Source organism: Prionailurus bengalensis, chromosome A2, assembly GCF_016509475.1.
Source record: "Prionailurus bengalensis isolate Pbe53 chromosome A2, Fcat_Pben_1.1_paternal_pri, whole genome shotgun sequence".
Classification (NCBI taxonomy): Eukaryota; Metazoa; Chordata; class Mammalia; order Carnivora; family Felidae; genus Prionailurus; species Prionailurus bengalensis.
Window position 1 is genome coordinate 145522299 of NC_057348.1, and position 23220 is coordinate 145545518.

Here is a 23220-nt window from a genome sequence, read left to right on the forward strand (position 1 = left end):
ACTACTTTTAAGTTTCTCAAGCTATCAATAAGTGGCTCTGCCTAGGTATTTGTTCCCAACAAGTAAAAGAACCCTCAATTATTTGTTCTACCTTCCTGCGTTCTCCTGTCCTCCTGCATTAACACAGTTCTGATCCATTTTACAGATGTGCTGAGTCACACCTGTAAAACAGAAGAGCAGAAAAGGAAAAGTACACAGCCCATTCCAGGCAAAGAGGGCAGACTGTAAAGACCAGGATGCTGTGGCTATGGGCATTTTAAAGTAGTAACACGACCCTGAAAGTGGCCGACAGAGTGATTACTATTGAGAGGGTCCTCCCCCACAAAACATCTCTACCAAATTGCAGATAAAAATGGTCTTTCAAGATAAATACTGGCAGAAAAGACCTAAACTACAAACCAAGAGTGAAACAAAGATACTCATCTTTGGAAAAATCCATCATAAAATGAATATTTTCCCCTAGAATTTAATAATAATAATTATAATAATAAATCAATAACAGTTCAAAGTCTTTTCAAAAAAATTAATCTTGGGGCGACTGGGTGGCTCAGTCGGTTAAGCGGCCGACTTTGCCTCAGGTCATGATCTCTCGGTCCGTGAGTTCGAGCCCCGCGTCGGGCCCTGTGCTGATAGCTCAGAGCCTGGAGCCTGTTTCAGATTCTGTGTCTCCCTCTCTCTGACCCTCCCCTGTTCATGCTCTGTCTTCTCCCTGTCTCAAAAATAAATAAAACGTTAAAAAAAAAAATGAAAAAAAAATTAATCTTCTACTTTTTGAAAGGGAGAGAGCCAGACACAGGTTACACAGTATAGAGATTACAGTCAGCTGGCTCCACTATTGGCTGCCTTAATTTTTCAAGGAAATCCAAAGATCCCAGAGAAGTTTTTTTTTTTTTTTTTTTTTAAGTTTATTTAGAGAGCACATGAGTGAGCAGGGGAGGGGCAGAGGGAGAGGGAGAGAGAGAATCCTAAGCAGGCTCCACACTGTTAGCACAGAGCCCAATGTGGGGCTCGATCTCATGGACCAGGAGATCATGACCTGAGCCAATATCAAGAGTCAGATGCTTAACCCACTGAGCCACCTTGAAAAGTATGGTTTTTGATGAGCTTTGGACTAAATCAGCATTTATAAAAATGCAGTCCATTAAGACAGATTCTTCAGCCTGATCTTATAGTAACAATATTAGAACACTCAGTCCTCAGTTTAGGCACTTAAACTAGTAATTTATATTCATATTTCATTTTTAAAAACACTCAAATCATACTGATCTCTCATCAAAAGAAGCACCATTTACCCCCTTCGGTCCAGAGCAATGGTTCCTAGGTAAGTCTAGGTCCTGGCTGTTTGTCCATCAGAATTACCTGTGGAGTTTTTTCAAAACATGCATGCTGAGACCTCATACCTACCCCACGGACCCTGACTTAGGATAGGCTGGCATCCGTGTGTATGGAAATGCATAGCCAGGAAACACTACCTACACTATATACCCATATCCATAGAGAACAAATGGGAAGAGGGCCCTCTGCGTGTGGTTTCTCTGAAAATATTCAGGGCTCTCAGCTAAGTTGCTCAGGAGGCTCCAGTGGAACCACTCCCTGACCCTTTCAAGCATTCCTTCCTGCACACTGCTGTCACTGTCACTTCCTCCAGGTGGAGGTATTCTGAACTAACGGTTGGAGAAAGTGGATCCATTTTAGAGGGGCAAGAAAGGGCTGCTTTAGAGCAGAAGAGGCAGCGATGTGTATCACCTAACACACTGTGGACATCGGGTAGACTAGTAAATTCCATTAGACCAGACGCTCTCCAGCAAAATGGCAAACCACAGAAGAAGACCACAAGCCTAATCTCAGGCCTTCCACTGACTTGTTCTTTGACCTCGGGCAGGTCTCTTCCTCTCTGCATCTCAGTTTCTTCATCTGCAAAAAGGGAAGTATAATACTGCAGTTCCTCACAAGGAAGAATTACACATCACTAAAAAGGACTGTAGAATAGGCTTCACAGGGCATCAAAGGACTAGACTACGATATCTATAAAAATACGCCACCTTCTTAGAGTAGAAATTTCAGCTACCTGTATCCCTCAAGGAATACATGTTAATTAAAATGAGTCACACAGGGGGGAAAAAAAAGGCACCAACGGTTAAAGTAAAGCCACCCTACTCCAGGTGACTCACAAAAGGACAGTACATGACTTAGAAGAGAAAACACAGGAGGGGATGAATCACATATCATGTTTTATTCTTGGCTGTTTACAAACCAGTGACCAAAAGTTATTTCTTCTTCCTCTATTTCCTCTGAACATTAAAATGAAAACTTTGGTCAAGCATGCTGCTATCTTCAGGTTAAAACCCTGTGGATGCCCAAAGCTTGATGTGGTCTGGCCCACCAGAAACTAGAATTGCCAGGCAGGCAGTTCCCCCAGAGACATTAACTTGCCTAATACTCATTTGTTTTGTAGCTTTAACACCCAAAATGCTGTAACTTAGAAAGCACCATGAATATACACGCACAGTCATGACTAGGTGTCGAGAAATCATCAAAGCCACTCCCCCTCTCCTCAAAGGCCAGCTATCCCTCTCCCCGCTTTTGTAATCTACTCCTTGTCCCCCACATGCCCAAAGCCCCTTTAAAGACCTTTTAAAGCCAAATAACATACAGAAATAAAAATCTGCTCGGGAAGACATCATTCACTTGCACAGCAGTGTGAACTCTGAGGTGTTTGTAATTTTGGAAGTAGCTCCATACACGCTTACTCGGGGAAGCTCATCATCTTGCAATTTTAAAGAAACAAGTCTGTGCTGGTAACTACCAAATCTTTCTAATCAGCCCTTTATATTTCTGGTCTTATCAAACTTGATATGCCTGAAATTACTTCCCAGAAAACTTAATTTTTTTTTTCCTGATACCTAAGTAGACTCTAACACCCTTGTCCCTAAGGCTGCAAACCCCCGGAAGGACTTTGATTACGCCTTTTCCTCCTTTATTCCATGTACTACTCATGTATTCGGGCAGTTTTCCAGACTCGCTACCTGTCTAAAAACGGCTCTGGTTCTTCTGTTTTCCCTGGTGTGCAACTACACCAAGTCCACTGTAGCATTCCACCCCAGATCAGGGCAACCACCCTCCTCGGTGGCTTTCCAGGCTCCAAACTCTTGCCTCTGTAACCAAAGAAGCTTCCTTAAAACAATCACTCAGGTCATTTCCCATCAAGATCAAGTCCCTCTTGTTTTCCTTCCAAACTCTTCATATTCCAGAAGCATGCTATCCAAACAAACTTAGAGTTCATTGGTCCCCTCCCCTCTGATGGAGGACCTCTGGCTTCTCAAGTTGAAATTCACTGTGTTAACCACAACTCCTTACAGTATTTATCCGTCCCATAATTCAACAGGGAGCAGGGCTGAGAAGAAGAAAATAAAAGTTCCACTCACAATTAGAGGTAAAAATGTGGAGAAAAGTCACAAATTGTTGATTCTAGTGGGCTAGAACTAATGATTCTCTAGGACTTACACAGATCTCTGTCCATGGACTTTCAGCCATTATGGTTGAAGCTAATGGCTAAAATAGTTGAGATCAATGGAAAATTTCAACCATGTTATTCATATCCTTGATTTATTAGAGAAAATTAGCAGCCGACCTTTCAAAACCCCATTAATTGACTTTTGTTCATCTTACATGCAACTGTAGTTGATCCATCATAAACCGCTAAGCCAGTCATAAATTTATATGCATTCAGAGGAAAACCAACCATAAAATCTATTTCATTCACTTATTTTTTTTGTAGGGGCGAGAAGGTAACTACTATATGTATAAAAAATACATATAATGTACATGTAGTCATATTTTTATCAGACTGAAACAAGGCAGATAAGATCTCCAGACTTCTTTATTTAATAATTTGGGTTAACTGATAGATGTTAGCTAGCTAGCTCCTAAGAAGTTGGAATATTAATGATGGATTTTTAAATTTCTCCTGCTTACAGTCTGTGAACACTAAAAAATGTAAAATTCTACCCTCACAAACGAAGAGGAGTCAGAAACCTATAAACTTCTTCAACCTGAGGAACGGCATTTCTTATGCTCAAGCAGTCATTCTATGTGCAGGACTTGGTAAGCAGGGACCGTAAAAGGTGACAGACATCTTGAGGAAAACTTCAAAAACGCTGCTCAGGAGGAGTGCCCTCAGATAGGTAGGTGGACTTAAAGAAGAAATGGCTTCGAGATTAAAAATAATATTCTCTAGGGGCGCCTGGGTGGCTCGGTCGGTTGAGCGTCCGACTTCGGCTCAGGTCACGATCTCACAGTCCGTGAGTTCGAGCCCCGCGTCGGGCTCTGTGCTGACAGCTCAAAGCCTGGAGCCTGCTTCTGATTCTGTGTCTCCCTCTCTCTCTGCCCCTCCCCTGTTCATGCTCTGTCTCTCTCTGTCTCAAAAATAAATAAACGTTAAAAAAAATTTTTTTTTAAATAAAAAATAATAATATTCTCTAAAGAACTAATTCAAATCCCACTTCAGTGAGGAAAACCTATTCCTGCAGCTGTTCTGAGGGCACACACACGGCGAGCAGAAGCAGACCACCCCACAAAGACTTCCTGTGGTGCCGTGGCACAGGACCAGCTGGCCACAAGGCTTGCCACACCACACTTGGTTTACTGAATGCTGACACGCTGCTAACGGAATCATATATCAAGCCACCAATCTGCTGGAGGATGAATTCAAGAACGTATCCAATTACTTCACCGAGAGGGTCTCCTGTGTTTATGTGGATAAAATACATAAAAGGTCTGAATTCATCAGATTTACAAATGTTCTCGAGTTAGTCCATGGGGATCTTTTAAAGGCAGAATAAGGTCTTATGAAGAGGGTCATGCAAGCAAAAAGCCAAACGCTTCCCTCCTCACACCTTTCAAAAAAAAAAAAAAAAACAAAACAAAGTGCAATTAGTAGGAATAACAATTAATGAACAAAAATTTTTTGCAATACGATTGATACACTGAATCTCACCAGTGGTAGCATTATAATTTTTAAGTATTCCAAAGTAAAAACAGGTATTTTGGTTACATGTTGGAAAGGGCAATGTCAAAGACACAGGGAACTAAACCCTGGACGAACACCAGATACATTCCGCTAAGTGCCAGATCACCAGGCCACCAACCAGAGGTGTGTAGTTACAGAACATGGAACGTTTTGTGGCACGCTGCCAGACTTAGAAAAATCATCTCCCGTCCACTGCAGTTCCCTCCCCCAGCGTACTTAAACTGTAGACATCTACAGAAGAACACGAACGCTGCTAGAGATCGGAAGGAAGAAAACAGGTTCCTGTTCACCAGAGACACGTCCTTTGTTGCCAGGTCGGTCTCAAACACTTTCCGCCTTACTCGGGTGCTCTTTAGAGGGTTCATCCTAATTCAAACCTGGTAGGACCCTGCTTACCTTAAAAGACTGCCAGCTGAAACAGTAATAGGATTTGTTATTAACTTTTCAGAAATGAGGGCAACTAATGTATAATTAGCTAGCTGGTATTCTTACAGTCACACCAAAACTCATTCTTAAAGTTTTTAATTACTAGATAATAATTTAGTTTGTCTTTGAGGTCAGGAGCAAAGATATCTTCATGCAATTACCAGATAAGTGGCCACACATGGCAAAGACTACCTCTATGCAGTGATCACAAGCAAATGAAGAGAAAACAAATCTGTATCATCACGACTGGGCCCTAAAACTGAAGCCTCAAAAAAGCTAGAACATAGCTGTGTCTCTCTGGAAGGGCCACAGCCTGGCTCATGTCCTACCCTCTGCAAAGCCTGACCACTCCATGATCCTGATACCGACCACCAGTGAACACGAATGGGGGTTTTTTTAAGGAGTTTCTGCAAGTTTTTAAATTCAATTCTTAAATTCTGTGCATAGTTAATTAATCTCTTGGGCCACATACCAACGCCACATCTGAGTATCTCCAAGCAGACAGACAGAGGAGGTAGGGCATGGAGCTAGCTAAGTACTGTTGAAGCCATCAAATACCAAACTCGGCATGTTTCTGTATCTCCTACAGTTGACATTTCCCCCACAGCACTGGAAAGAAACTGCTCTACCTGGCCTCTAAGAGACTTATAATGACATCCAGCTGTTCCAAAGGCAGGATGATGTTTATGATTCCACCATGGACAGATCAATACTGAGTTCTCGAGCCTGTTCTCAAATGTTAGTTGGCCAATCATCCATGCAGACAAATGCATGTATCTCTTGTCTGCGTAGCTACATTAAAGTGGCTAGAAAACGCAGTTAGCAAGCACTAGTGAACACAAAGCATTATTTTGAGACACAGTTACCTTTAGCCAGAATTTTAATTGTTTGGAAAGATTCACAGGTTACCTGACTGAAAAGAGGGATGGAATAAATATTTCCAGCAGGAGAAAGCTTAAATTCATTAGGCCCACAGTATAGTACTATTAAATAAACTTATAGTTTAAAATTGTTCTAAATGCTTAGTAAAAGAAACTTCCGTTTCTCTTGTCTAATTTTAATCTCAAAGTCCCTGAAGAACTCCTTTTGTTGTAGGCAACTTCATTTGTCTGTGATTGACTCCCCAGACACTCTAGGGGAAGTAATTTCCCAAATGTTGATTTTTCTCACCAGCAAAATAAGAGGAGTATCCAGTCCATTGGCTAGCAACCCTAAAGGTGAGAAAGAATAAAATTGTCAACTGCCCAATTTTATAAGAAAATTAATTGTCTTTGACCTTACTTGTCCACAACTTAATCCACAAAATAAGTCATTTACCAAGTCAGTTGAGAAATGAGTAAAATTAAACCGGAGAGAAACACAACTGACAGAGGTCAAGAATGCATGGCCCAGAACGGTGGGAAAGAAATTAAAGCTGAATTGCGGTGGCGGTACCGGGGCCTCCAAGAGTGTGGGTAGAAAAGCCAACTGTGGATAAAACATATTTGGGAAAAAGGGAAACTAGAAAATAGTAGGAATGCTTAAAAAGCTACCTGTGGCTTAATGAACTTTCCTTCCATCAATTTTTAAAATTACAGTTGTTTCTGAAACTAAAATTCAGATCCCCTTGGTTGCATTTTAAATTGTCCAGAGCTTTTATCATTGTGTCTGGAAGAGCAGGAAGGGATACAAAAAAAGAAAGCAAGAAAAAGATGTTATCACACAGGAAATCAAAACGAATCAATTTTGTGATGGCATCTGCTACTCGCCTTTTAATGGCTCAAGAGTAACAATAGTAACTGCATACTCAGTGACTTCATATGATGACAAGCATCTTTAGGAAATTAACCATATTACCCACTATAATTAGCTCTCTTGCAAGGTTAAATAATAAAAAATTGAAAATTACTGGGTGATTACACTATAATCACACCAATTCTAAGTTTCTGAATGAACAAACTGCACGGAAACTTGGCAAAGGGAAACAAATGACAATAGAGGCCACGAGTCAAAATGGGCTACCAGAAATCAATGGTCTTTTTGGGGGGGGGATGGGGGGATGGGGGGACGAGAGGATTAAATCTGCTGGAAACAAGAACACTGACTGGTAGCAGGTTACGAGAAGTGTAAATCTGAAGTTTCAACTGGGAAGTGCTGTTATACTACAAACATGTACATCCATTGCACAGCGCATGCCTTGGGGCAAAGTTAATTTCGGGAAGTTTCACAAGTCACTCCCTGCTCCGTACTATCTTATATGGTAGAGGTGTTGAGACAAGTTTTGGTTGCCAGGCTAAGCCTTTTGGTTTTCAGCTGAATATTTGTATTAACATGCCAACTTTCTCCTATTCGTTGTTTTATATTAAATGAGGTTTTTTGTCCTTTGAACTAAGATTCTCTCAAGAATCACAGCAGGAGACGGAATGACTCCAAATTTACCAATTACAGACTAACCTCCAATGCCAGAGTCTTTAGCGGTTTGTAATAAAAATTGAGTTCACATTTCAGGGATCAGGAAGGTCTAAAAGAAACTTCAAGGTCATCAGTGCCAACCATTACTATGTACTTTTACAATAAATTGTAATTACCTGCTCCTAAAATGGCCCATGGAAGAAATGTTGAATCTTCTGGAGGAGCAGTTTGGGTCTGAGCAAAATGTCAGAACAATTCTCCCATGCTGAGTACATTTTTGACTACACTCACTCCCTCATGGGTCCCTGCACTTATCTACAGTGTTAGTGTTCTCCATGTTCATATGTTACAGAACACTTAATGATAACTGATACACATGTAAGAGGGAAATAAAAGTTCACTTTGACCAATGTAATTTAATCCTTGTTACTAAGTGCTTCACAAAGTAACGCTTTACACCAACATTCCACACATGGGATGAAATAAATCTTAAGTCACGTTGGGCTTCTGCTTCCAAATCTGTTCTGAACTTCAAACACCCTCTGGTAGGAAAGTAAAGTGGTACGACCACTTTGGAAAATAGTCTGTCACCTCCTCAAAGGTTTGCCCAGAGTTACCATGTCCCTCAGCAGTTCTACTCCTGGGTACACACCCAAGAAAAATGAAAACACATGCCCGCAGAGAAACTTTTGTGCACGAACATTTACATAGGCATTAATCAAAACAGCTGAATGGTAGAAACAACCCAAATGTCCATCATCTGACAAACGGATAAAGACGTAATAGCTGTAAAATGGAATATTATCTGGCCATGAAAGGTATGAAGTACTGATTCATGCTACAACATGGATGAATCTTAAAAACATTATGTGAACTCAAAAAAGCCAGTCACAAAAGACAACATATCATAGATTCCATTATAAAAATTCCAGAATAGGCAAATCTGTAGAGACAAAAAGTAGATCAGTCATTACCTAGGGTTCGGGGAGGAAGGTTAAGGGGATGAGGGGGTGACAGCTGAAGGGTATGGGTTTTTTTTGTTTTTGTTGTTTTTAAGGTGAAGAAAATCTTCTTAGACGAGAATGTGGTGATGGCTGTACGTAATTGTGACTTTGTTTAAAAACTAGCAAATTACATGCTCTAAATGGGTGAATATCATGTACGTGAGTTATAATTCAATAAGCTGTTGTTTTTCAAAAATCTGTTCTGAGATGTGAAGTACTTGAGAATCAGCAAATCTCTTCCACAAAGCTTTTCTGGTCAACAGTAAAAGAATTAGTTGAAGTCCAATTTACTTTACTGTAATTGGAACCAGCTCGTAGTATTTTGTTATGTACATTTCTAAAATGTGAATGCAGTTTAAGAAAATACATCATTACATCAGCTATTCCAGGCAGTCTGCCATGAGACATTTTTACCAAAAACACATCTTGAAAGGAATCCATTTAACCAACCTCAGAGTATATGTTCTTTCTTGTTGCCTCATCTCCTCATAAGCCGTTGTATCCCTAAAATTCTCATGTTTCACAGTACCAGGCGTGATTAATTCAGTCAATAATTCCACAAATATCTGAACCCTTATTGTACACCAGGCACTGTTTCAGGCACTTGTATGCATGTGTGTACACACACAGCCCCTGCTCTTGTGGAGCTTACAGTCTAATAAGATAAACAATAAACAAATGCTGGCTTTAAACACAGGTTTCTAAAACAGGCTGCTATGCTATGGAGGAACGTTGTTTTAGATGGAGTAGCTAGGAAAGGAGGCTTCTCTGAGAGAATGACTGAGGTGAGAAAAGAAGGTGCCAGCCATACAAAGACCAGTGAGGGTAACTCCAGGCAGAGGAAACGATTCTTAAATGGCAGAATCAGGAGGAGAAAACACGAAAGAAGGATTAGCTGTGTGCTGCTGGTGACCAGCCTTCCACTGTGAGTCTCATGCACCGTCCCAGTACAGGGATGTCTGGCAAAGTAGTCTGCAGACTGTGGCTGGAATAAAAAAGGTCTCCTAATTCTTCAGTAAGAAAGGCTCCCTCTGGTCAAGCCCTGCCTAAGGTGACTTTCTTGAACCTCTTGGGGACTGTGTGTTGCCTGCACCACTGACTCTAGCATATGGGTACGAGGCTCTTTAAGGGAGTGCTGGGACACGGACACCAGACGTGCACCCCAGAGACCCCTATGACCGGAAACAATCCAGTGGCACAAAAAAGTAGGCATGAACGACACACACAGGTAAGAAGTAAAAATGGGCCACAAAAAGCTATCAAATGTAGGGGTGTGCAGGGATCAATTGCAGCTGGAGCATCAGGGGAAGCCTCACGGGGTGGGGGGTGGGGGGGGGCACGAGAGCAAAGAGGCCCATGGCGCCTGACAACCTGGACACGTGGGGGAATACAGACTGATCTGTTGTATCCCTAATTAACTTACATAGATTTCCACATATTTGTAGCTCCCCAACCAAGTTACAAGCTCAGGCAGAAAGGGCCTGATATTCCTTACATATCTCTGTGACGCTGAGCATTGTACTGCATAAAGCTGTGCAATTCACGGGTTGGTTCACTATAAGAGAGGAGATGTTGATTTCAGCACTGAGGCAAGGCTTCATAATGAGGTTTTGGCCTTCAAAACAGAGGACTCCCCAAACCTGTTAATGCACCATCTCACTTGACAGGGACATTGCTAGGAGTTTTCCCAAAAGTCAAAGGGATTACAGGTAAACATGTATACAATGTGCTTCTGAACACACACATACGTTTACATGTTTATTTGTGTGTCTGCATATGTACATCACTATACCTTAAGTTCAAAATCTCACAAGATTATTTTAAACTTCCGTTGCTAAGTCAAAGTTTGTACTTGAGAGAAAATATTTTTTTCACTGATCAAACATTCCCATCCAGGCCCTCTTAATCCCTTCCCATTCCCAACAAAACATCTTAAACCAAAGAAAAGGCAAACAACATTTTTTAGGCAGTGTCTCAACATCTCTAAAAAATATTCCATGGCCAAACTCACCATAGAGAGCTGTCCAAGTTTGATTAATTACATCTAGACACACAGTTCCTGACCTGAAACAGATGGAAAGAATGGCATTTTTTTAAAAATTAGAAAGCTAGTTGCATGTACCTGGCAACTAATTTTATTTATCAAGAATAGTACGAAAGAAAAAGAAAGAAAGAAAGAAAGAAAGAAAGAAAGAAAGAAAGAAAGAAAGAAAGGAAGGAAAGAAAGAAGGAAGGAAGGAAGAAAAGAAAAAACATCCCAATTAGGGAAGTATGATGAAGAGCAGAATATATACAAAGTCTTACTGTTTCCTTAGAGATTAAAAGGAAAAATCAGCAAGTATACAACGGTGAAATCAGACAACACCTTCACCAGGTGATTGGAATTAACACTGGCAACCAGGGGCAGACAAACCTGTGTACCTCGCCAGTAGCCTGAGGACACAATTACACTTTGTGGTTTTCAGGTCTTAAGTACATATTCTGAATCTAATGATGAGGAAACATCAGACAACCCCAAATTGAGGGATGGTCTTTAAAATAACCGATCTATATTCTTTTTTAAAATGTCAACTTTATAAAAGCTGAGGAACTAGTCCAGATTAAAGTATTTTAAAGAAACGTGTAATTAAAGTAGTTTAAAGAAACAAGTAAATGCGATACATGATCACGGACTGGATATTTTACTTACGGGGGAAAAGTAAGTGCCAAAAAGGTACACTGCTGGAATGTGGCAGTAGATTAAAACTGACACTCAATTCCTGAACCCAGTGAGTACACTGTGCTTATGTAACAAAACATCTTTGTTGTTAGGATGACTGATACACACAAGTATAAAAAGGCAGTAGGGCATGATGTGTGTATACAACCTACTCACACAGCGTTCAGAATACCTCGTGTGTGTGTGTGTGTGTGTGTGTGTAACAGCAAAATTTAGCCACGACAAGACTGCAGAACAAAAAAAGCATGTATTGTAAACAGCATCAGAAATACACAATAGGAGGCACATTTTAAAATATCACTAATAAAATATTAGAACGAAAGAAAGGGTACGTAAGACTCATTAACTGAAATGAAACCACAGTCATTCATGTTTGCTTTACTCTGAAGAACTAAGAAACACTTTAAGGGCTGAAAATAGTGAATCTGTATACAGAAAACTTAGATCTCTGAATTGTGTCTATGCAAAGAGAAAAGAGATGTGGAATATTACACATGCTAGCTGGGTATCAGGGGGAATAAAGGACCTACTCATGGCAATGGGAAAACTAAGCAGCCCAACAGCAGAATGTGCACTAAAGTGGTTTAAAATATCATATCCCTGGGACTCTATAGTTTAAGTGGCCATATGGTCCTCTCTGTTGATAAAATCTAGAAAGATAATTGAGGCGCTTTTTTTTTTTTTTTTTTTAAATAATGGAGAGAGAGAGATGAATGCTAGTAAGGGCAGTTGCTGCTAAGATTTAAACATTTTTAAATAGTTACTTACGCTTCATCAATGTTGGGATGGAAAATTTTATTCATGAATCCTGTAAAAAGAGATGTTAATTAGCAGCAAAAAGTATCCAGAGAACAATCCGTTTTAAAGTATTTTAGTACTGGAAACAATTTCATTATTAGAAAAAGGTGATGATACCCATAACTCATTACTTTTAATCTTAGATGTTTGGTTGCTGTTAATACTATATGATCTGACAGTGTCACTTACTTAAAACACCGGGTTCTATCAGAGTTCTATTAAAAAACAGTGAGCAAACTTTGAAAGCAATGCAGCTTCTTATACAACATAATCATTAAGAGAAACTGTTTTCTGAGCTATGAAGGTACTTGCGAAGAAAATTTGTAGTTCTAAGTGGGCTATACCTAGTACTGATGACTTTTATCAGCAAGTTAAGAAAGCTACCCTGACTTCCCGCCCAAGTTTTATTGTTCAGTCTCTAAATTTGGAGGTTCTGCATTTAAACTTCTCCTTCTGAAGCTCATTTACCGGTATCATGCCACCACACTGGGTGCGGAACATGAATGAAGCTGTTGAAACACTAAAGGAATACCGCTACCAAACCACAAAGGATTTCATCACAGTGACCAAAATATTTAACTTTAGTCTATTCATTCCAGGAAACCCAGTTTTGACTAAAATTGGGGCAACCAAGAAATGAGGCAAGGAATTAAAAAAGAAAAATGTGTAAGATGGCTGCATCTGTCAGGGATTCAAGTTTTTTGATATATCCCTAGAAGAACAAGTAGAGACTAACAAAAGTAAGTAGGGACTTCTGAAGAGTTCATTTTTAAGCAATCTCCACACCCAACGTGGTGCTCAAACTCACAACCCCTGAGATCAAGAATCGCCTGTGTTACTGACTGAGTCGGCCAGGCGCCCCTAGACTTTAACATATATATTGACGTTTAAATTCCAAGGAGAAATTAGTTTTTAGTCTAATTAAAACCAGTGACTGAATCAGTTTGTATATATGCAAATGACAATACGCGAAAGCAGAGGTCCACTGTCAGAGCTGTCATTTTATCATCCATATCATCTCATCTCAAGACTTTATTCCATTCCATACTTTTTTTTTTTTTTTTCCATTCCATACTTTTGATAAACCGAAGTTCCCTACTAAAGTGACTATCATTGTGTCCCGCTCAATCCCACCCTCCCTCACCCCCACCTCGTATGTTTCTCTTTCTCTCATTCACAATGTACTCGGTCAACACCTACGTGTCAGGCACTGTGCTTGTTCAGGGTGTGAGATAAGTAAGGCAGTACACTGTTCTCCTGGACGTCAGCGCAGCACTGAGAAGTAAGTGCAAATATGCACAAAGAACGGACACAGCTGGAGGGAAAGAGGAAGGTACCAGGAGAGATGCAGAGAAGTGGCATCAGAGGAGGATCCTCAGGGACGAGTTCCAACAAAGGTTATTACCTGGGAAAATCTAACAACCTTCTCTAGACTTAGAAAACGGGGTTAATAATACAAAATTCCAGGTATTCCATAGTCTTCACTTGCTCTAGTCACTCTAATACTAACTACGTTTCTACTTTTTTTTAATTGTTTTTACATTTTTTTGTGTTGGAATGGCTTCATGTTCTTACTGCTGTTAAGAGAACTCAAGCAATGTTTAAGTTATTCTAATGCAAAAAGAAATGCCTTGTGTCCAATTACTATTTCATATTAATTTTTCATTAAGGAAATAAGATGCTTCCAAGTCTAGATTTAAGAAGTCTGTGTTTATTGAAGGATTAAACTAAGCCAATACAAACGTTCATGTCTTAATGTTAAGAGGATAAAAATTCTGTATGACCCTAGAAAAACACTAATAAATGTGTTCAAGAAGACCCATGAGGATATTCATTGCAGCTTTATTTATAAAAGCCAAAAACCTAATGCAATCCTATCAAAAGGGACTAGGGGAACTGTAGTAATATCCACATGTTGGGAGTCCGATAAAGCCAAGGTAATGAACTAGATCAGTAAGTATCAACTTGGATAGACCCATCGCTAAGGGGAGAAAAAAAAAAGCTGTATGAATTTACAGCATGATAACATTTAGATGAACTAAAACAAAGCAACACTACATATCTCTATGGTAACAAGTATAGAAAACTGTACTGAACCAACATATATACTAAACTTAAAAAGTAATTATTTCAGTGAGGGTGGGTCATGGTCAAGGTCAAGGTCATGGTGGGAACAGGGAACAGAATGGGAATGGTGATTAAAGATGAATCTATCTGTAACACTATATTCCTTTTAAAAAGAGATAGAGAGAAAGTACTTGTGTTTTTTTTTTTTTTTTCCAAAGTCTGCACTTAGGAAACTGGAAGCAAACATCTACAACTGTTAACAGCACTTAATTCTTTATGGTGGGAATATTTTCTCCATTACTCTTTTCAGATTACATCACTACCCCCACCCCCATCCTGTACCAGAAATGGGATCACAGCGATGTAAAAAATAGAAGGAAACAAACAAGTGTCAACAGTAGTCAACTTTGAGAGACTCCCACATTCTATTATTCTCCTGAATTTCCAAAATTTCTATACTGTGTAATTTTAATAATTGAAAAAAAACCTTAATAATTGAGAAAAAAATAGTTAAAAAATTAAAAATGTAGGAAACACTTTTTTTTTTTTTTTTACACATTTATTTATTTTTTGAGAGACATAGAGAGACAGAGCACAAGTTGAGGAGGGGCAGAGAGAGAAGGAGACACAGAATCCGAAGCAGGCTCTGGGCTCCGGGCTGTCAGCACAGAGCCTGACACAGGGTTCGAACTCACAGACTGTGAGATCATGACTTGAGCCAAAGTCGGACGCTTAACCGACTGAGCCAATCAGGCAGCCCAATGTAGGAAACATTCTAAAGCGGACCTAATTATACACAGGTTATCCAGTGCTGAACCATTTTTAAGGAAGAAGGTCACTAAAATCAACTATGTTATTTTCTCTCAAATCTTAAACACTTTTTTGTTTAAATATTACAAGTTCAATACAAAAATAATCAAAAGATCTTCAGATTATAAGACATATGGTCCTCAAGATCAGTTACATACAGGAATATACTGCTATTACAACTGCCAAGAACCTTTCTGATGAGTGGGAAACAATGTTTAGCCACTAGATGGTTTAATTCAAGAGACTTGTTCTATTATGTGAAAAGTATTTTGGCTTGAAGCTACAACAAAGAACTCACAATTCATTCTTGATGCTGAAAATCCTGCTTCTGCTAGATGTCTCCTAAGTAACACCTCGTAAAGCAACATGTATGGCAGAGGTCCCCAGTGCTACAGGTAAGAATCACCTGGAGAGCTCTTTAAAAACAAGTGCTATGGAGGAAGCAGAACACTTTAAAAGCATAACACTTTAAAAACAAGTGTTATGGAGGAAGAACAGCAGGGAAGGGGACTCAGGACAGGAATGCTTGGGTGGGAGCTGCAATTTTAAATGGGATTGGCAGGGAGGGCCTTATGGAGAAGCGGAGAAACGGACAATCGGAAGGAGTGAAGGAGGTAAAGGAGGAATCATTCAGTATCTAGGGGAAGAGTGTCTATATAACACGAACAGCCAAGTGCAAAATGCATCAGGAGCTCAGCAAAGGGAGTATTAGGAGACCAGCAAAGGGAGTGGTGAGGCTGAAGCGTGATGAATAAGAAGCCTAGAAGTGAGGTCAGAGAGGTGAGGAGCATTTGTGGGCCCTTTTAAGGATGCTGATTTCCATTCTGAGTGAGGTGGGAAGCCAGAGACTATGCTAGAATGGTGTTACATACAATCCCTCCTTAAGATTTTTTGTTGGTTTTTAACACAAGCCTTATCTCCGGGCAGGGGGGAGGGGGTGGGGGCTAATAAGGGAACAGCTCAGTAAGGTCACAGCACCAGCACATCAGTGCTGGGGACAGAACAAAGGTCCCGAGCAAAACGAGTGAGCTGTGTTCTGCTTTAGAATGTTTCCTACATTTATAATTTTTTTTTAACTTGAAAGGTTTTTTTTTTTTTTCAATTATTAAAATTCACAATGCAGAAATTTTGGAAAGTCAGAAGAGTGAGAACGGAACTTCAACAATTTCATGTCATAGGGAACCTCAAAGGTGTAAGTTGAGAAAATAGCTAGAGTCAAAAGAGATTTAAATGTTTACCAAAAACGGTCTCTGAAAGATTAAAGTGCCTCCCTTCTGGTACAAGGCCCAGAGATCCCATTTGGAATCAATACAGCTTCCACACTGTTTTCAATTAAGTCGAAATTCTGGCTTGGTTGAATCCAAGAGTACATAACAGGGAGGGCCAAAAAGGACTCCGTAAACATACTCTTAGTAACAAATGGGTTGGGGGTGCCTCGGTGGCTCTGTCGGTTAAGCATCCAATTTTGGCTCAGGTCATGATCTCACAGTTGGTGAGTTCGAGGCCCATGTCGGGCTCTCTGCTATCAGCACAGAGCTTTGGATCCTCTGTCTACCTCCCGCCCCACTCATGCACACGTACTCTCTCTCTCTCAAAAATAAACAAGGAAGGAAGGAAGGAAGGAAAGAAGGAAGGAAAGAAGGAAGAAAAAGAAATGGGTTGGAGCCCAGACCCCAGTGCCCCTGCTAAGTATAAAACATCATCTGAGCTCTGAGACAGAGGGCAAAATCAGACTGGAAAAAGAAAAGTATTAACAGGGGCTTGAGGTCTAGTCCCAACCCTGCTATTAACTGCAGACCTTGGGAAGGTCCCTTCACTTCTCAGCCTGTTTCTTTACCTGAAATAGCTAGACTGTATGATCTCCAAAACCTCCATTCTTATTCTGTTTATAAAGGAACTATCAGCACTAAAAATCTAGGATTTAATAACAATGGCCAGAGCTCTGACAACAGAGGACTTTAGAGGAAATGTCTAAAGTCAAGTCCATAAAGGAAATTAATTCTGCAGGGCACATTTTTAGGTACAGAAATATTCTAGAGAATACAAAGCTAACAACATGCTAAAATACCACAAAGAGACACAGAATCCACTGACTGGTCCAAAGTAGGCAGAAACAGTTTATACCTTTGCCTTTGAGGAACAAGTTTAACCAGACCGATTCTGCCCAAAAAACAATCTCCAGACTACAACGATCTCTTCCAATACCAGGCATTTTCAACGGTTAGAAAAATACCCAAAGTAAGTAAACAGAACGGAGTATATATCCTTTAACATTTGCTCTTGGACAAGCTGTGGGCAGTATTTCTGGCAAAGCCCTTCACACGCTGAATGATGATGGCAACAATGGCACTTCTGGACGAGGAGGGGAGGAGACACAGGAAGAACAGGCCAGGAATTCAGAGAAGGAACATTCTCAGGACTCAGCGTGTTTGCCCTGGCATGTCCTCCTTCCTTTTGGCAATGCGATCACCACACTAACGAATACGTCTGCGACAAGAGAATTTTCCCAACACTTGTTTCCATTCAACCAGGAACTAGCTTGAAGATATTTTAAGAAAACATATTTTGAAAACTGCTTTTGTGAAAACATGATAGGCGGAAGCAAGTCATTTTTCATCTACATGATTTAAGATTTTATTCACAACCAGACATTTTCTAATGATATATATATTTCAGTGATTTGACCAGATAAAATCCACAACTCCTTCAAATCTCTGAGACAATTATCCTCTGGCACGACCCAAGCACTTATAAAAGGGAAGGCAACAGGAACAAATGTTTGGCTAAAAAGCTCACCACCTCTGTCCTCTATCTTTTAGCAGAGGGGAAGGAGGTGATTTATAATTCTGGAGGAGGAATCCAAATCATGCTTAGCTGATGTGAAAAACTGCATTATCTCATAAAATGAGAGATTATTAAAAAGGAAAAATATGCCACGCTTTAGCTTGTGACACTCCCAATACTCAACTGTTCTAGACTAACACATCTTTTGACCCATAGGCTAATAGGCAGAGAAAGTAAGTAACATCATGCCGAGTCATGCTGAAAACCGGTGTTTATTTCAGCCCGTTTCTGTGTCTAATCCCAGCAGGGGATCTGTACAAAGTTGTACACGCTTTCCAGTAACTTCAGATACCGGGGTCAATATGTAAATAAAGGTGGCAAAAATTAATCACCTTTGTTTTACTTGTGAGGATATTTTTAATGATCAAATGTGTGGACAGAATGAAATACCTAGGGCCAGTCATCTATACAGAAGTTTCCTTCAGAATAATCTTGAGAAATGAGAGGTCCGACAAGTGACTCATGAAACAAGGTAAATCCACCCTAAGGTGAGGAGGTGAAAAACGCCGAAGGCAAAAATAGAGGAGCTCCATCCCAGGGATAAAATGAGCTGGGACTGCTGACGGCTAAGGCGGCTGTGGCTGATGCAATTTAATTACGAGTTTATGAATCCCTGTGAGAAAAGGGTAAGTGAAAACATTAAGCCATTCTGATATTCCATCTTCATGATAGATGCCCACACAAGGTAGACCACTCAGAATCAACCTGATGGATTCGTTTCTTAGGCAGATATAATTGTTTCGGATCTATTTATTAAAGACTGGATCTTATCGCTCCTAGCAGCATCTCGGACTGTACATTTTTTAAGGGTAGTAACTTGGATCTCCATTCCTAGCACGCAGGAGGCGACCAGGGTTGTGATGTTCCAGCTAAAAAAGGGGTGGGGGGTGGCGCTGCCGCTGGCTTCACCAGTAACGGCCATGCCGCCAGCTCTGTGCATTAGCGCACACTCAGAGATTTTCATCTTACCTCGGACGGCCAGGCCCAGCCCGTGGCAGCCCACACCCAGGCAGAGGCCTCTTCCGAGAGCCGAGCCTTTCCTACTCAGGAGAGATGGACCTGGGCCGGTCTCTTCTTGGGTGAGGAACCCAGCAAGGAGCTCACTCTCAATGCCCTGTGTCACGGGAACTTCTGAACTGATCCTGTGTGTGTTCAGGAGATCTAAACTCAACAAGGGGTCGTCTTTTCTGTTTCTTCCTTTCTCTCTGATAATATGGAATCTGAGGGATGGGCTGGATGGATAAGAAAAGTTCATTTATAACTAAGAAAAGGTGAAGTGTTATCCTTCAACAGCCTAAAACCCTGCTACCAACCTAGCAGCCTACCAAAACCTGCGAGCCTTAAATCTACTCTCCTGTAGTTTCATTTGTGGAAGACTGTAATGCTCTCTTTCCTGTCTCCACAGGGTCTCTTTCACTCTCCTGATCATTCATATAACCACACTGTCTGAATCTGGAGGACTTTGTTCTCATGGTCATTACTCCCTGCCTCAGTAGAGGCAGTATAGAACACAGTTGGCCACTCTTCTTAAATAAAGTCGTGGTTAAAAGATCAGGCTCCAGCCACACGGCCCAAGTTTCACTCTGCAAGCCTCAAGCAAGTTAAGAGTCACTGAATCTCTTTGCCTTTGTTATGAATAAAGCTAAGTTAAATTTTGGTATCTGCACATCATAGGACTGTTATGAAGATTAAATGAGTATATGTATAGCATTTGACCAGCAACTGGCACACAGTAAGTACTCAACGTTATTATAAGCCTCATGAGCTCGGGCAAGTAATTTCACCTCACTCTCCTCATCCTAAAGATGAAAGTATCTGCCCCTACCTACTCCTCTCTCAATCCTTTAGAAGTGTCCAGAGCATCAGAGTATATTTTGATTAGTGGGTATTAGGCTTCCTATAACCCCATCACACTGGAAATAGAAAATACAGGTACTCTAACATTTATCATGAAGAAGACCGTTCTTTTTAATTTTTTTTTCAACGTTTATTTATTTTTGGGACAGAGAGAGACAGAGCATGAACAGGGGAGGGGCAGAGAGAGAGGGAGACACAGAATCAGGAACAGGCTCCAGGCTCTGAGCCATCAGCCCAGAGCCCGACGCGGGGCTCGAACTCCCGGACCGCGAGATCGTGACCTGGCTGAAGTCGGACGCTTAACCGACTGCGCCACCCAGGCGCCCCATCTCTTACTTGTTTTTAAAAGGATCGCAGTTTAACTAAAGAGGAAGCCAAAAATACATGTTTTCATTACGATGACAATCCAGAAAGGAGGAAAGGAGTTAATGCCAGAAAGATGTCAGAATAACCAGCTCAAAAGCTACAGGTCAGCTACTATAATTAAAGTAGGAACTAACCTAAAGAGTAAGCTAGATGGAATTATTATATAGCAAATGGAAAGATTCTATAATAACGAATTGCCAAAGGCAGAATTGAGACTGACATAAGCCAGCTTCTAGAAGGAAATGGACAAATCTTCTGACAGAAGCAAGCATGTACAAAGGCAAGGTTCCCCTTAGAGGTGGCCTGGGGGAGGGAAAGCCAACTACTATTTTTACTCTGGCTAATAGCAAGATGAAGGTCAATGAATTTAAATATTATAGACTGCCAACAGGTTTTTCATTTAACAGGGCCGATATGACCACTGGCTTCTTCCATTACTGAGAACTTTAGCACCTGGCGTCCAAGTCTCTTTCTTGTCATTTTTAGTGACATTATCACCCACACAGATCACACTCCTGACACCCTGTCTTCTCAATCCCTGAAGCTTCTTCTCAGTGTCTTTTCCTCTATCACATCTCATTCACACTCCCATCACACTCCCAGGACATACCTGGGATTTGTCATCTTATAAACAGCTTCACCTCCAAAATCACAGACCACCCCCACCCACCACAGTCCCTAAGAACTCTAATCCACTGACCCTCCCTTTTCTTCCCACCTACCAGCCCTCCTATCTTCACTCCTCTCCTTGCTTAATTTAAGATTTGAGGCGCCTGGATGGCTCAGTCGGTTAAGCATCCGACTTCAGTTCAGGTCATGATCTCACAGTTCATGGGTTCGAGCCCCGCGTCAGGTTCTGTGCTGACAGTTCAGAGCCTGGAACCTGCTTTGGATTCTGGGTCTCCTTTTCTCTCTGCCCCTCCCCCACTCACACTCTGTCTTTCAAAAACAAATAAACGTTAAAAAAAAAAAAAAGATTTAAGACCCATCGCCATCATTGCTTTGCCGCAACCTTCTGCAAACCCCATGCACTCTCTCCTCAGAAACACCCATCTGCAACTGGAGGAAACCAATCATTCATATTCGCTGTACTTGGACTTGAAGGTGTCACTAAACACGGATTCATTCATTTACTCCCTCACCTCAGTACAGAGCAGGCAATGTACCAGGCCCTGAGGTGGGGAGAAGGAATGTTTAGCAGAACAGACCCAGGGTCTGCCTTCATGGAGTTTATATCTACTGGGCTGGCAGGGAGGAAAGACATTATGCAAATGCACCAACTTTAAAAAGTATGCTCAATAACCTTTTGTGGATTCAACATCACAGATAACTTTCCTTTCTCCTTTCACTAGTAGCCCGTCCCCGATTCTCCAACGGCTTGTGCATTTTCCTCATTATCCTATAAATCTCCAGTCCCCTTTGCTCCTCTCTTTCTCACTTTGACTTAAAAGCTCTGCCTATTTTGAGAGGATGGGGGCTGGTGGGCAGGATCTCTCACTCTCCCCATCAAAATCCTCCCTGCACACACGCTAATTTTTCCTGCCTCAAGAGCTCATTCAAATGTTTAAGGTCTTCCTACTGTCTCAAAGGCACTGTGCCTTCAATCCTCATCCTGATGCCCAGCATCACCAAGCTTTCCCTCTTTTCTAGACAACTGCCCCTACAATGAGCACATCAACAACCTTCAGAATCTCCCATTTCAGAAGTAAAAACTGAAACCTTCCTTTTATCTCCGCCCGCCATTTGCGTGCTCTCCTTCACACAGCCAAATTTCTTCAAGGCAATGGATTATAGACACCAGAGTTTCTCAATGTTGGCACCTGTTCCAAACCACCAGTATTTCTACTCTTCCCCTATAACAATACAGTGATCACGAAAACCTGCTTAAAACCTTTCAATGATTTTTCCATTGCATTAAAAAGAGAACTCATGTTGGGGCATGTGGGTGTTTCAGTCGGTTGGTTATACACGTGACTCTTGGTTTCGGCTCTGGTCACGATCTTGCGGGTTTTATGGGTTCGAGCCCCACGTCGGGCGCCATGCTGGCAGCTTGGAGCTTGCTTGAGATTCTCTTTCTCCTCCTCAATCTGTCCCTCCCCCACTCACATTGTCTTGGTCTCTCTCTCAAAATAATTACAAATAAATTTTTAAAAATTCTCTAAAAAATAAAATAAAACCAAGACTCAAGCCTTTAATCTCACCTACAAAGCCCTATGGGACCTGACCCTGCATGCCACTTGGAGCCTCTCTCTTATTTCACTGCTCACCCAGTCTCCCAGCCTTATTCCTCTTCCTTGAGCATGCTAAGCTCCTATCTGCCTCAGGGCCTTTCTGCTCACAGTTTCTTCTGCTTAGAATGCCCTCATCCCTGATCTTGGAGGATCGGGGCTGGGGTTTTTTGTTTTTGTTTTTGTTTTTTCCTTTTCATTTAAACCTTAAGCTTGGGGCACCCAGGTGGCTCAGTCGGTTGGGCGGACCACTTCAGCCCAGGTCATGATCCCCGCACTTTGTGGGTTCCAGCCCTGTGTCGGGCTCTGTGCTGACAGTTGAGAGCCTGGAGCCTGCTTCAGATTCTGTGTCTCCCTCTCTTCTCTCTCTGCCCCTCCCCTGCTTCCACGCTCTCAAAAATAAATAAACATTAAAAAAAAAAACCCTAAACCTCAAGCTTAAGTTTACTTTGTCTGAGAAACCCTTCCTGAACACCTAATCTAAGATATCCATATGTCAATTTCACCACATCAATCTCTGCATAAAGCTATCAGACATTTTAATTTTTTGCTTCACCTTTTTTCCTCAAAGAATTTGTTCAACCTCTGTTCCTCTGGCACCTGGAATAATGAATGCCCTGCACATATTTGGTATCCAGTAAATTTGTGAAGCTGATTAGAAAAAAATGGTATAAAAATGTA

The 23220-nt window shown here is 41.1% G+C and overlaps 1 protein-coding gene across 2 annotated transcripts in view; it reads right to left on the reverse strand.

Annotated features, from left to right (window-relative positions):
* The window catches only part of UBE2H (ubiquitin conjugating enzyme E2 H), a 104734-nt gene that overhangs the window by 12800 nt on the left and 68714 nt on the right, over positions 1-23220 (reverse strand). The window contains exons 4-5 of one of the 2 annotated variants that reach the window (XM_043589522.1): positions 12338-12377; positions 10862-10914 (exon numbers count right to left, since the gene is read on the reverse strand). The exons of the other annotated variant lie outside the window; for it this stretch is intronic. Of the exons in view, the coding sequence (XP_043445457.1) occupies positions 10862-10914; positions 12338-12377 (93 nt within the window). The remainder of the gene's footprint in view (positions 1-10861; positions 10915-12337; positions 12378-23220) is intronic. 2 annotated transcript variants of the gene reach the window in all.